The 15,384-nt window shown below is 40.4% G+C and overlaps 2 protein-coding genes across 5 annotated transcripts in view; one reads left to right on the top strand and one right to left on the bottom strand.

The window, feature by feature from the left end:
• The window catches only part of DUS2 (dihydrouridine synthase 2), a 35,956-nt gene extending 23,344 nt beyond the window's left edge, over positions 1 to 12,612 (bottom strand). For 3 of the 4 annotated variants that reach the window (XR_007168931.2, XM_048078647.2, XM_048078650.2), the window contains exons 1-8: positions 11,834 to 11,971; positions 11,437 to 11,576; positions 9,366 to 9,411; positions 6,943 to 7,034; positions 5,999 to 6,042; positions 5,147 to 5,207; positions 3,562 to 3,609; positions 1,337 to 1,402 (exon numbers count right to left, since the gene is read on the bottom strand). Coding sequence is in view for 3 of the 4 variants with exons in the window: in XM_048078647.2 (XP_047934604.1) it covers positions 1,337 to 1,402; positions 3,562 to 3,609; positions 5,147 to 5,207; positions 5,999 to 6,042; positions 6,943 to 7,034; positions 9,366 to 9,411; positions 11,437 to 11,559 (480 nt within the window). In the remaining variant the exon portion in view is untranslated. Of the gene's footprint in view, positions 1 to 1,336; positions 1,403 to 3,561; positions 3,610 to 5,146; positions 5,208 to 5,998; positions 6,043 to 6,942; positions 7,035 to 9,365; positions 9,412 to 11,436; positions 11,577 to 11,833; positions 11,972 to 12,466 lie in introns of those variants that run through there. The other variant, XM_048078649.2, reaches the window with a different exon arrangement.
• Positions 11,963 to 13,782, top strand: DDX28 (DEAD-box helicase 28). Its single transcript, XM_013192361.3, has one exon. The coding sequence runs from the start codon at positions 11,963 to 11,965 to the stop codon at positions 13,535 to 13,537; it is 1,575 nt and encodes a 524-aa protein (XP_013047815.3). The 3' UTR covers positions 13,538 to 13,782.
• The last annotated feature ends 1,602 nt before the right edge of the window (positions 13,783 to 15,384 follow it).

The raw sequence follows: 15,384 nt of genomic DNA on the forward strand, positions 1-15,384 counted from the left end.
TTCTGACTGGAGACACGTTATGCAAAGGCAGCTGGAAACAAAGACTATGATGGCTGTAGAAATGTAAAGGAGAGGTGCCAGCTTTTTGGCTTAATACTATTAGGCAGTACTTCAAAAATAATGATCTTACACAGAGTTAGTGATTCTTTTCACACAGGGTTCATTTGTTCACATAATTAAGTGCATATGCAAATTACTTTTGAACAGTAGCTAGCTCAGTTACAGCTCATCCATCTAAAAAATTATCTTTCCAGTTCATATGCAAAGTAAATAAATAGGTAGTCAGATACAGATTTTTAAAATAATCAGTCATTTAAAGAGAAGCTAAATCTCCCGGAGCTTTACAAAATTTGAAAGGGACACAACAAAAAAATAATAATAAGGGAACTATACCAGCTATTAAAAAAAAGAACTAGGTATTTTTGCTCTATTCTTAATTGTTAAATTTTAGAAAAACACTGACAATACAAAATGCAACAGCTTTAACAAAGTAAGTCCCACCACAATTTTCTTGAAATGAAGGATTGTACCCAAGAATCTATCTAGAAAATGTCATTCTAAAATTGTGATGGAGATGGTGCTTCCGGGTAAGATTATAAATCTCTTCATATAAACTAGCAATTCCAGTGCTCAATCTATCAAACAGCTTCTAAAAAGGCTGCAGAAATTGTTTTTTATTTGGGTATCATTTGTAGTACTTATTGCTGTCTTTGCATGTGGAGTAAATCAGGAATCAAGACATTAAAATTCTCCTTGCAGCATAAAATACAAATAGTTTCTAGAGTACAGGCAGTTACTGTTGCAAACAATTTCATTAGTGAAATCTTTGTTAAGGTGGATTTTGGAAGTTGGAGAAGTAACAGTAGGGCTTTGTCTTCCCCTTCAGTTTAAACCTCACGCAGACTGTCAGGAAATTCAAAGGTCGCCACATTGTGCTTATGTACACGATATTACTCTCAGTCAATTCCATATTTGGCAATCTTCTACAATAAGAGTACATTTTTCCTTTTTATTTTTCTTTTAGTGCTTATCCATCAGCAAAAGCTTTGGGATTAACTCAGTGGGTTACAATAAACAGGACTAAGATACATTATATAGAAGTACCCACGCTTGGAATCCAACAGAATAAGACTGTGTGTAGACATCTAATGTTGTCTCGAGGTTTTTAATTAGAAGAGAAAATAACTTTGGCATCCCAAACAAATTATAATTCCAAAAGCTGTTTCACAATAATGGGGCTAAAATTTCGATATATTAAATTTCCATATATTTTAACTGACTTTTCATCATAGTATTAAACAAAAATACAAAACTTCATGATGATTTATGTTCTTACTGAGGGCAAAATGCGGATTTTGCAGGTTACTGGCTTACAAATTCCTTTAACAAGAGTAGTCAGTATCTGGAGAGGGAGAAAAAAAGACAAATGTGATTACAAAAGTGAAATGAATAAAACTCTTCCTTCTCTCTTGAATATGCAATGAAATTAGAACAATATAACACTAGTTATTGTACCTCTATAAATAATCTTAAGTGCTTAAAGAACACATACAATCTCTAATTGAGTATAACATTTTAGCTGCTAAATATGAATGCTGCTTTTAATAGGAGGTGAACTGTAAACACCAATCACTTCAAAATAAAGTGCAAAATCTCATTTTCATGAGACTGTTTTCATATTCTTTTCATATTTGAGTTGTAAGTTTATGAAAACTGCATGCGAGTATTCATTAAAAAGAGCTTTTTTGAGAGAAGAAAGCCTTCAAGATGGAAAAAAACGAGGGGAAAAAAATTAAGCAATGTCATTGAATCTTCTAATAGAAACAAAAATTGTAAACTGAATTCCATGCTTAACACAAAGCACATTTTACTCATTAAAACAAACTTGGTATAAGTGAACAGTTGGGTAGTTGTTAGTTTAACCATTAAAAAACTAAGCTATGGAAAGAATATTATTTTCAGAGGCTGAATTCAAGTCCAACAGCCCATATTTAAACAAAAGGGCCACGTAATGGCCTGTACATGTCTAAAATCACTATATGACTATAAAGGAATGCTTTGATTTATGCAAGCATATTCTATAGGAAAATGGCACCAGAAATTCAATAGCTCCCTAGACAGGAGAGTGGAAAGCAGCTGATCCTGACTGTTACTAGAAAAATACTGTGGTTTTTTACTGTTTTATGAGATATCATCATACACGTGATTTTACTGAGTGCAATTCCCCTGTATAATACAGCTGGAACTTCAGGTAAATGATCTCTTTCAGAGCTGTGCATACAAATGAAACTTGAATTTTATTTAATGCTACAGTACTTATTAGGTTCCCAATACAGAATTGAGCTTTTATAGTTAACACATGCAAATTCTTATGCTTAAAACAGCTGGGAAGTAATTAGTGTTTCCCAAACTTTCCTCTGTATCATTTTCTTGATTAAAAAAAAATAAGAAAGCTCTCAAAACATACTCTTCAGTATTTTTAATTTTTCTTTATTTTTTTACACATAAATGAAACTGAGATGACCTCATTTTCCAAACATTATCACTATATTATTTTCACAATCTTATCTTAAATATAATAAGCTTTCGGTGTCAGCCTCATTAAGGATTCTGATGCAAGAACAAACATCCTATGCTTTTTAATCATATAGATTAATGATTTGGAGCTGCAATTTCAAACGTCTTCTAAGTTTAGTTATCCCTTTGCAGTTGGCTAAGAGTAATTTCATTACTACGATTTTGCTGCTTATTAACAGCTTACATTTAAAAAAAAAAATCCAACTTTTTGAAGTTCAAGTTTCCTGTTCTACTGAAGAATACCAGAACAAAATATAATGGCTAAGGAGTGGAAGGGAAGCTGTTAGCAATCATCTTTCCAACTGCCTCTCACTCCTATGAAAAGTATTTTTGCCAGATTTACTTCCAGCTTGCCATATACTTTCCTCTCAAGTCCCACTCCTAAAAATTTCATTCAGACTTCATCACCTCGTACATCAATTCCAATTTAACTCCAGGTAGTATCATCCACGTTACCTACTTCATGGAATACCATATAGGTCTCAAAAATTTAGGTTCTGGTTCCAGTTCTGTTGCCTGCACTGTTAACTGACTTTCCACAGATAACAACACTTACCCGATTCTGCTTTGACTTTTGGAAGAAAGAGATGGGGAACTGTAAACTACAACTGCCCTCAGGAGCTCTGAAGGTGGATACAATGAGCAGCTATAAGCTATAGGGAAGCAGGACAAAGTGAGCCATCTACTCATCGAACTAGGAAGTACCACGTCTTTAAAGAGAAAGGAAAATAAAACATACTTGCTGGGAATGACCCTGGAAACCCAGAGCAGTGTGCAGACTGCTCAATATCAGGAAGCCCAGAAGTCCTTAGGAATATACATACACACATCTATTTTAATATTTTTTTTAATTTTAATATTCAAAACTGATCATTCTACTCTAGCTTTTACAATTTTGTCTTCTACGCATTCATTCTTGCTTCCAGTAGAGCACTACATGTAGTACTTTTCAAGGCAGTTTAAAACCCACAAGGTGATACTTACAGACTCAATTTTGTCAGGATCAGATAGCAGTGCTGCCCCCATGCCACCCTGGGAAAACACACAAGAACTGTTACACACTAGGAACATGAAAAATGCAAACGTTTTTCAACTCAATTATTTCACCTAATAGCAGACCACAGCAAAAATCCACTGCTTATTAACCAAAGAAAGTAGAAAATGGCAAAATACGGAATGGAGGAGCATTAGTGAACAATTTGGTGAATCGCTTCCTAGAAATGTATCAGAATAATTAAGTAGTAATTCAGGATGCCAACTTGCTCCCATTACTTTATGGAGCAGACAGGATTTCAAAAAGACGTTTTTAGCAACTGTAATGATCTGTTTTCTACTCATTAAGTCACAGCAGAACAGAGGTGTTGTTTTAGCTTTACATTTCATGTTTGAGAGGTCTTGGTGTCAGTAGTTTCTGCCTACACACTCTGAACTTAGAAAGCAGGTTAACAAAAACTAAGTGGCTGGATTAAATATATTAGGAACACTTTAATAATTTAATATTTGGGCTGTTCTTTCTGCACCATCTCATCTGCATGCATAGATCTAGAGGCCAATAGGCAGTCATACGAAATAAGTTAAAAACTGCATGTAATTTTTTTTGACCCAATATTACTGGCAGAATTTTTGATCGTTCACCCTAATACGGGACAGCTGTTTTGGTGTTTTGTTCTTAATTATGACTCTGCAGAAAGATAAAATCATCTTTCATGTATTTAGTTATAATATAAAAGAAAGTAAAAAAGGCTAAATAAATCAGTACTGAAAATACCAGCAGACCATTATGAATTTAACATGTCCTTATGACTACAGTGCTCTGGTAATACCATTTTATATCAAAAGCCATCTGGCAAAATGCATGGAAAGTTCAGAAGCAACAGAATCTAAATATATAAATAAAAAGGCTCCAGAACAAGGGGAAATTCAAATTTCAGTTTAAAAAGAATGTAATATTTATTTTCAGCATAACTCACTTACCATGTCATTTTCAGACATTATCATTGAAACAAAAAAAGTTAATGGGATTCAAATGGAAAAACCCTAGAAATCTACATGGGCAAAGTTACTCGAGAGTTAAACTAAATATTAGAAGCATAAAAGTAATTCTTCAGAATGCAAGCCAATCTACAAAGCTGAAAGTAATGAAAGAGAAAATCCCTCTGTGAATTGATTCATCTTATGACTTACTTGTACCATTTCCTGGTACATTCAACATCGACCACTGTCAGATCCAGGCTGGAACATTATGAACTATTCAAGTGAAGATACAAGATACCTGAAAGGTGTCTTACACTGTTCTTACACTCATTACAAGCTCCAAATGAAAAGCAATCTTTGTGATGGAAAAAAACTTCAGCCATCTCTTATACACTCTACCTACAACTGTTAGGCCTCTTTGGTTCTTCTGTTCCAAAATTTCATGATGTAATCTGTCCTTCTATCTCTTTAAGATAGATAAGTATCTGCATGAAAATTTTACTGCTTTAATTTGTTCAACTCAGAAAACCGGGACATGTATTTCACAACCCACACAAGGAAGAAGAGGAATTAAGAATAATCAAAAGCCACTTACCTTAGTAGAATACTCTTTCGGGCAGCCCATGTTGATATCAATGCCAGCTACATCACTCTCTCTGGAAGAGCAGAAACAAAAATGTATTTCAACATATGAGAACAAGAATCAGGAAATATATATCTTGCTGGGAAGCTTGTTTTCATCATTATAAGGCTTAAATGTGCATTTAAGGTTTTTATTTGATCTTCTGAATTTTCAGCTTCTCATTTATGTAAATTATCTACGTTATCAGTGGTCTGAACAACCGTCTGCCCACAGGTTTCAATGACCAGGGTTGTGCAGAAGCTGCAAATACTCATCTTAAATGCATTTATATAGAATTAATTGATACTCACCATTATCAACCACCAAATTCACCAGTGTCAACAAAGTAAGTCTTAAGAAAGTTTCATCTATTTGAAACACAGGCTTAAAAACACATTTCAAATAGGTTGGAGATGTATTTTTCATTTCTGCACAGTACTGTGTGCTTCAAAACATAAAAAACAGGAGCCATTTACAGGCATATTAGTTTTGTTAGCAGGTGTGTAAAACCCAGCAAATTTCACACTGGAAAGATCAAGGACACAGCTACTGCACTAGAAAAAAGCCTTCAATCCCAGTATAGAAATTATGCAGCTGCTATTTTGAGTACAAATTATTTCAAATAGAAGTTGCAGTCTTACAGAACTTTCCTTAAACATATTAAGGGTCCTATCAAGACCTACCCTGATCCTCTCAATCATTACCATTTGTCTTCCAGAATAATTCCTCTCTACAAAACAACAACAACAAAACACACCACAACCACCATCAACAACAAAAAAATGCAAACCCAGAGTAGGAAAGGGCTGAGAGAAGATGACTTACACAAGCTTAGCTACCGCCAAGGCTCTTTCAGCATCTGCTGAACCCTGTTGGTAAAACAAGAGTGTATAATTATAAAATAGCATCAAATTAATAAAAAATAAGTTCACTTCCATGTGTGTAAAACTATTATTTGCTCTAAGCATTTAGTCCAAAGTAACATAGACTCATTCACAGCACAACAGATAGCAAAAACATTTAGCTAAAGCATGTCAGCCACTGAACAACAAAAAGTGACGCAAAAAGAGATCTTGAGTGGTCAGTCCATTCTTGACCTAAAACAGTATCAAACATTCTTAGCTGACAACCAATTAGATATTTATTTTTCCTGTCCTTAAAAATTTCCACTAGTAAGGATTTAATAGCCTTTACAGGCAGCTTATTCCAGAGCTATCATTACCATTGAGAAAAGTCGTTTATTGTCTAATGCAGCTTCCTTCCTCCAACATGTCTTATATGCAGTGCATTCAAAGAAATTATTTTTTCCCTCTAGCAGCCTTTAATCCATTTGTGCAACATTAATGCAGATACTAATACTCTCTTATCTAGACTAAACAATGTCATTTATTTTAGTCTTTCCAGTGAAACTCTTCACAGTGTAAGATTTAAGCATGGATCGTGCATCAATGTAATTTATTTTTGGAACATATATGTTTGGAAATATAACAAAGATACTGATTACAAAACCAAGATGCCTTCACAGAGCACAGAATTCATCTTAATCATGTCTTCTGAAAACAGCTGTATAGAGAACTTACACTGCAGCACGTTGACTGCGTGTGTACCAACAGATTAGGAATCTGCAACATATTTGGTGTGAAATTTTATCTCCAGCTGAAGCATCAAGGTACAAACAGGTGCATTACAGACAGCTCTTTCAGACTTACAGTTACTAGCACTAAGTCGTTTAACTGTTATTAGAAGAGTACCTGCTGGTGGTTTCTTACCATTTGAAAGACAACACAGTGCCTCTCCCTTTCACAAGTTCTGAAAACAACTCTTTCATTTGGTGCAACAAAGTCCACTGTTTCAAGTACTTCTACATGAAATGAGAAACACAAAACAGACAAAATATAATACACAGATGTAATCATAAAGGAAGCTGTACGACAATACAACATCTATATAAATGAAATGCTATCAAATAAAACTTCCATGAACAGTCCAACTAATGGCACCCTATCTCCCGGAAGTCCTTAGAACACATTTCTTGTACACTGCAGTCCCCCTCCCATAGTGCTCCCTAATCATCCCTGCAGCCTGTCTGTTGGGAAGCAACAGCACCAGAACATATCTGAAGATGAATCAGCCAGGATGAATGAACATAATGTTACCATTTTTGGGAAGGGGCTGGAATGGAAAGTAGATTTATGGTTGGCTTCTGTTCCCTGTCAGGGACACAACAACTGTTTCTCATCCCACTCAGCTGTTGTAAAATTTATGGAGGGCTCAAAAGATATCCATTTAAGAACTTGCCTGTGAAAATCGTGTTAGGCCAAACCTAGTCCACAGACTTCAATTTAAGGGTAGAAGAGCAAACAATGAGATCCTGTATGTCTTGTTTCCTTACTGCAGTAGCCTAAAAAAGTGTGTATATATATATATATATATATACACAAACACTACGATGTCCCAGCTAATACTTATAAAGACTTATGACTGGAACTTGCCTCTACTGCAGTCTAAATTAATGTGTTTCTCGGCCACAATATTGGGCTTACATAGCAAGATTTGGCAGCAAACAGGGCTGCAGGGAGAGCCTCTGCGAGGAGTGCAGCAGCTGCCCCACATCCAGCTGTCTCCAAAAGGGACCTGGCACAGGCCAAACCTGAGCCAACAAGTGACGTTAGTTGCGCCTCTGTGTGAGCAGATTTAAGAAAGGGAAAGAAAAAACTGCTGCCAAACAGCAGCTGGGAGAAAGTGAGAAAACAGTAGAGAAACGATCCTTGACTGGCTTGCAGAGGTTCCCCTTCAGCCCGGGGAAGGGACCATGGTGAAAGAGGCTGTTGCCCTGCATCCATGGTTAGCCATGGAACATGAACCATATGGCACAGCCCCCCATGGAGCAAGTGGATGTGACCCATGGAGAGGCCCAACAGAAGTAGACTCAGGGCCAGATCAGCAGCCCATGGAGAGGGGCCCCAGTGGAGCAGGTCTGGTAGCAGCTGCCACCCATGAGGGACCTGTGCTGTACACGGTATGGACCTGTATGGGGGGGAAGGTGTTTTTTATTTTGGTTTTAGTTTTTCACTGCTCTAGTCTGTTAGTAATAGGCAATAAATCGTATTAAACTCCCTATGCTGACTCTATTTTCCCCATGACAGTAATTGGTGAGAGATCTCCCTGTCCTTATCTCAACCCTTGAGCCCTTCTTCATTGTATTTTCTCCCCCTGTTCCTTTGTGGGGAGGGAGTGAGAGAGCAGTGTGGTGGAGTTTCACTAGCCATCACTGTGAAACCACCACAGCCACTGACAAACTTCACTGGAAAAATTAAAGTGCTTTGTAACTAATGAGTAGTTTTGCTCCAGAAATTAGATTTTACTTCAGCACATACAAATGTTGAACTTGGGGGGGGGGGGGGGGGGGAGACAAACACAAAAGCACACAAGCATTTTTGGCTTGTTTATTTCTTATTATGATGGCATAAGTAACCACCAGAAAATGAGATACTAGAACCAGTATATAGACACAGAAATGAGGAAAGTCATCTGCTTATTAAAATTTTATTATTTGCCTTTTTGACACACAAAGATAAAACCTTCAGCACTTCATCCAATGCACTGGACTTTTATTGTCCTCCCTACTCCAGCTACTTCTCTCACCTGCTGTCAGCAAGCATGATGCTGAAACATTACTAAGATTTCCAACAAAGATCTCACTTTCTTAGTAAAGAGAGACAGGCAATTCTAGGAGGTAGAATTATAACATCCTTCACTTTCCAAGGCCTGTACCTGCACACCCACTGACCTGACCTCAGCCAAAAACTTTACAAGAAACTCACCAAATCCCTGTAATAGCTTAAGTCAATGGTGGATATTTGCTGTTCTGTATAAGGTAGGGAAGAACCTTCTGTTAGGGTCCCAGAAAGAACACCAAACTACTAGCTACTAACAGGTTAACCCTATTCTCAGAAGAAAGTTTGTGGTTTTCCTGAGGGATATTAGCTGAACTACTGAAAATTTCTTAAGAAGGAAAACAAAGTCTGAAACTGTACAGCAGCAGCCAGGCATAAGAACAGAGCTTCAAAAACTTATTTTACATCTGTACTGATACCTCATTGTAAACCCTACACAATTACTTCAGCAAAGTAATTTTCTGAATTCGAAAAAGAAAGTTTACAGATATTAACAAAACAAATGCTACGCTTACCATTTATAACCCTCTTACACTGCAGCATCTTTATGTCAATCAGCTCCTGAGAACAAAGAGGGGAATAAAATGATTACAAGTAAAAGCATATAACCCATCCAGCTCTATATAGTTGTCCTATTTTATTAAGTAAAGATAGCTATCTAGAGATACCAAATACAGAAAAAGAAACAACTAAATACTTGTTTATATTTGTTATGAAGTGCTCAACCAAAGTTGCAAAATATAAAAGGTGCGATGTTGATACAGTTCTAGAAGATCCATTTTGTTCAAATATCTCTCTACCAAGCTAGACATAAAAGCAGAATGAATTGTCCAGAGAACAAAGGGAAAACAATACTATAGGAAGACATCTCAAAGACTGAAGTGGGTTTCCACCGGGCTAAACCCACAGGTAAACAAAATACCTACATAAGGTTTATAGGACTTTGTTACCTTAATTCAAAAGATTTAAAAATTTGCTATATTTATTAAAAGATAAAATGAAACTTTGTGTTGAAGCTTACTGAAGAACTTAATATACAGTCATCATTCTTCTAGAATTTGTGACCTTCCTTTAGAAGAAACCCAAAACACCAACCTGCATATATAAGCTTAACTGCAGACTTACGCATTTTGGTTTATTAAGACCAATATTTGTGTCATTTTTGCAGCTGTATCTCATCAATTTGATTATACATGAGCTTTAAAACAAACTGACTACCTTTAATTAGCAAAGGGCTACAGCTTGAGCTGATAAAACTTTTTAGCTGCTGAAATAAAATGCAGCTGTTAACCCAACTGTTCTATAAATTAAGAAAAAAAAGTGCCCTACTATAAGTTATCTGAAAAACATTTGCTTACTACAGGTTGTTTGTTTTGTCAAATAAAAAAATTAAGACCTATTGATTAACAGCAAAGAAACAACAAACAATACATTAGATTATTTTTAATTTACTTACATTTTACTTTAAGTCTTGCTAGTACCACTTTTAACTTAAATTTTTACACAATACCTCTCAACAGGTACTGTTCACTTTAAGATCTGAAGTAGCTTTGAGTTCCAAAATAAGAAAGGGATTGCAGGGAAAGGATAGAAGAAAAAATTGGAAAACTCTGTTTTACCGTATTAAAACAAAGCTTTACAATACTGTTCTGTTGCTACACAACTGCCATACAATTGCCTAAAATAACTTCAATATTATCTAGTAAATTCTTAAAAAATAAAAATCCATAGAACTGTTTTCTTGAATCTATTAAGACAGAGCTCTAACAGCAAATACTAATACATGTCAAAGGCATCGTAACTAGATTCTGTAAATTTGTGATTCCTGTATATACAATCTATAGTTGACATCCTAGAAAATTAAAAATACATAAAATAAATGTATAGTCTCATTTAACCCACTGTAAAACAGACAAGTGGAAAACTACTACTGCCTGTCAAAAAAGAAAAACACACTATTATTCCCAATTTTGACGTAGTGGTAACTATACTACTGGATTTTGAGATTTCTTCTGCATCATCCAGCAATAACTATTCTTTCAAATGGAGCAGAGTCAACTAATTAAATATCATACCCAGCATATTGTCTCTCTGAGAAGAGATCAAAGATCCTCTCAGACTGATTCTGACAGTTCCTTTCAGTCCATTCTATTAGCACAGATATCTCATTTTCTTGGGGTAGAGTTGTAACCTTAGAATAACCTGCCCTCTCACCCAGTTTTGCTCCGCTGTCCCAGCACATCCATACTTACACAGTACTGCCAGTCTTGCTGCTTGGTCACTTTTGAAGCTACCTGAAGCTGAGCACCCTGTTTGTTGTGGGAGTTACAGTAGTCTTAAGTAGTAACAGGAGTAGAATGTGAAGAAATTGTTCTGACATCTAAATTAATTGAAATAATTAAACAGTCCTAAAGGATGGGCCTACCGTAAACTTAACTGCTCAAAAGGCTCTCTCAAGCCACTTTTTTTCCATTTTTTAAATGAAAAGTATATGGAAAAAGTCCCACAGGAAGCCAAGCCTACTCCTTTGCTTCCATTTTTCAGTAACCCTGTCCTCAGATTGCCTCATCTGCTCCTCTTCCATACCTCACAGTACACGATGTCAGCACCGTAGTCCAGGGCCAGAAGACGCATCGGTAAGGTTCCCACTCGCACCATGGGTGCCAGGATGTTCTTCCCTCTAAAACACAGCGGTGTGTTCACCGTCATTCCTGTTGCGGCACTGTCTGAAACAGAACATATGGGGTAGGGGGGATTATGAAATATTGTTTCCTTCCAGGAAACTCCCAGAACTTTTCCTCGGGGGGGCCAAGGCTGTGGAGCCTCATTTGGCGGCTCGCAGGCTGGGTGCTTAGTCCCCACAGGGTGAGAGGAGCCCTGAGTCCACCACAGTGGGGGGCTCCCCTTATGGCGGCACCACCCTGTCGGGCGGTGAAAGCAGGACGCGAGGCACCAGTCGGGCTCCCCCCAAACCGTTCCTCACCCTCCTCGCTTGGAGCCGACTGAGGAGGGGTAGGGACGGAGGCAGGGAAGGAGGAAGGCCGACGGGGGGCATGAGGAAGGCGGGTGGGCCGGCCGTCGCCTCACGGCGTCATCGAGCGGCGCCGCCGCCATGGCGCTGAGGCGCGGCGGGGCAGCGGCCGCCCGGGCGGCGGTGGGCTCGCAGCCGCCGGAGCATGTGGTGCGCATCCCCTGGGCCCTGCGGCAGCGCCTGGAGAAGCGGCGGAAGGAAAGGCGGCCCGGGGAGGCGGCGGTGCCCTCTGGCAAGCTGCTGCTGCGGAGCCGGCGGCCGGAGCTGAGCCAGCCCCGCTGGCAGATAGTGGGGCGCTGGGAGCGGCCGCGGCTGGTTTCGGCGGGCTGGAAGCACAGGGAGGCGTGCGGGGATTACTTCCAGCTGGAGCCTTCTCAGAAGGCTGCCCCCGCTTTGAAGGCTCCGCCGGCTCCTCAGGGCCAGTCCTTCGCCGAGATGGGGCTGCAGCCGGCGCTGCTGACCGCCCTGCAGAGCCTGGAGGTCGGCCGCCCCACGGCGGTGCAGCGCCTCGCCATCCCCACCCTGCTCCGCGGCCGCAGCGCCCTGTGCGCCGCCGAGACGGGCAGCGGCAAAACGCTGGCTTACCTGCTGCCGCTGCTCGACCGCCTGCTCGCCCGGCCCGAGAAGGAGGAGGAGGAGGAGGAGAAAAAGGCGGCGGCGCCCCGCGGGCTGGTGGTGGTGCCGTCGCGGGAGCTGGCAGCGCAGGTGGGCGCGGTGGCGGCGGCGCTGTGCCGGCCGGCGGGGCTGCGGGTGCGGGGGCTGACGGGCGGCGGCGCCGCGGGCGGGCTGAGGCGGCAGCTGAGGGCGCCGGGGGTCGCCGTGCTGCTGGGCACCCCCGGGGCGCTGCGGGATGCGCTGCGGAGGAGGTTTCTGACCCTCGGGAGGCTGCGGTGGATGGTGCTGGACGAGGCGGACACGCTGATGGACGAGTCCTTCGCGGCGCCCATCGAGGAGATCCTGGCGCACGCCCCGCTCACTGCTGGGGCCCCTGGGCCGGCTGGGCCCCGGGAGGAGAGGACGCAGGTGGTGGTGGTGGGAGCCACCTTCCCCGCTGGGCTGAGCCAGGTGCTGGGAAGGTTCGTCGACATGGGCTGCTTCACCAGCCTGGCCACCCAGGGCCTGCATCGCCTGCCGCCCCACGTCCAGCAGAAGTTCATCCGGCTGAAGGGCCAGGACAAGCTGCCGGAACTGCTGCAGCTCCTCAAGGACCACCCGGCAGCCGGTGGGGCCGTCATCATCTTCTGCAACAGCGCCAGCACCGTCAACTGGCTGGGCTACATCCTGGATGACCACAAAATCAAGCACCTGAGGTTGCAGGGGCAGATGTCAGCCGTTGCTAGAGCTGGCATCTTTGCCTCCTTTCAGAAGGGTGACGTCTCCGTCCTTGTCTGCACTGACCTGGCCTCCCGGGGGCTGGACACCAGCAGTGTGCAGCTAGTGGTCAACTATGACTTCCCAGACACGCTGCAGGACTACCTGCACCGCGTGGGGCGGGTTGGACGTGTCGGAAGCAAGACGCCTGGAGCTGTGGTTAGTTTTGTCACCCATCGGTGGGATGTGGACCTGGTACGGAAAATCGAGACTGCAGCCCGGAAAAGGACAGGTCTCCCGGGTATGGACTGCTCTGTTAACGAGCATCCGCCTAAAGCTGATTGATTTGAGTTGCCAAGCAGTAATAAATGGCCTGGCAGGGCCTAAGTTTGAAGCCATTAAGGCAGAGCATATGAGCTCAAGTGTGTGAGCTACACTGAAACAGTACAGAATTGAGGTTCATAACCAGGTGATGGGGTTAATTTTGTGCACTGTTCTGGAAGCTGCGATAATCACTTCCAAAGGCGTCACAACTCACAGCTTCTCAAAAGGAGGTTAATAAGTGAATAATAAAATACCTTTGGAGAAGACCCAAGAATTCTGTCATCTGTAGCATTTGCTTAATTTTGTTGAGACTTTTAACTTAAATTCAAATCAGAGTGAACATATGCCTATATGATGTATAGCTCTGTTGCATTTCAGTGCCTCCCACCAACAGCAGTTAAACAATATTATTCAATCTTAAGAATGTCTACTGGCAGAAGAAAAAAAAAAGAGAATGTTTTCCTAACTTTGTTGTAACTTTGACCCAATTTTAGCTATGTGTGGAAAGACTAAATGGTAAATTACATTAAATTTTCTTGTAGCATTTGATTCAGAGAATTCTAGACCAAATATCTATAAAGATGGGTGGGAGTGAGAAGGTATGATAAAACTCAAGGCTTTTTCAAGCTTTTATTTATCATCTTACAGTTGTCTTTGACTGGGAGCAGACATCTGTGCTGCTTTACTGTATTAAAAAAATGCATCATGTTTTCTGCTTGTTTTTCATGCGGGCTCTAGTGACATCTGCTCTCTATACTGAGTTTAAAAAAAAAAAAAGGTAAACGTCTCCTGTGACAAGGAAAGGAAGTGTTTTGACGCACAAGTTCTATCATAACAGAATAGGTGCATAAGGTTTCTTTTGAGTATCATGTCATTGTTCTCTTCTGCTTTAAAGCAACAGGATTAAAACGAGGCTGAGGTTATTTCATATCTAGCTGCTAGCTGGTATCCATGGTAAATAATCACACAGTATTTTAGCTCTGATTTATGTTGCGGTGACTTACCACAGCTTTTTCTTTTAGTGGCTGTTTTTTCCTCACACTGTCCACTTTTTCAGCCTGTGCTAAAACTCAGTATGCAGGAATAGAAAGCTGTTAGAAGATTGCAGCAGAGTATCTCTAAATCGTTGGTTTCAAAGCAAATAAGGCACTGGAGCTACTTGCATTCTGAGTATGAGAGTAAAAAGCATAGAAACAAAACTTGCATGGATAACCACTTAAGCATAAGGCTATTAACCTTATCCTAGAAATTGTGTGCATGTATTCTGTTCAATTTCACAGCTAAAGGGCTCTTAGGGGAAGTTACAAGCTGTAGTAAAGTTACTTTATTTGGTGGAAAGCTTTCAACTTTCTAAATTAGGTGTAAAAACATCCATATTTTTGACCCATTCATTGCATAGACTACTTGCCTAATATCTGAAGTTCATTCAATTGCAAATTATGCATTTCATGCATCCACAAGCAGGAGTATACTTAGTATGAGCAGTAAGGTAAATACTTAAGCAGAAATTTGGGGGTAGTCTGTAGTATAATTTACAGAAAATCCTATTTCCATTTGATGCATCTTACGCTTTATGAGATTTTCTGAACTGCTGAGAAATAGCTTCCTTCAGCTGTGGACACACCAGTTATCTTAAATGAAGTAAACTGTATTAAACTCCAAGAAAAAAAAGAGTAATATTTGCTTGCCCGCTTTCAGGCTGACTCCATTTCAAGTGTCATATAATTTGAATCTGATGTAAGACAAGGCGGTTTTCAAATCCATAGTACTTCACCGTTTTAGCATAAATACTGAGTTACTATCTGTTCCATTAAGCGTCTTCTTATCAAGCAGCTGGTGATGCCGACTGTGTTTCTCTGTTCAATATA

This window comes from Anser cygnoides, chromosome 12, assembly GCF_040182565.1.
Source record: "Anser cygnoides isolate HZ-2024a breed goose chromosome 12, Taihu_goose_T2T_genome, whole genome shotgun sequence".
Classification (NCBI taxonomy): domain Eukaryota; kingdom Metazoa; phylum Chordata; class Aves; order Anseriformes; family Anatidae; genus Anser; species Anser cygnoides.

What these genes read in the sequence shown, in the direction of transcription:
- DDX28 (XM_013192361.3), top strand. Translation starts at nt 11,963, where the DNA reads ATGGCGCTGAGGCGCGGCGGGGCAGCGGCCGCCCGGGCGGCGGTGGGC.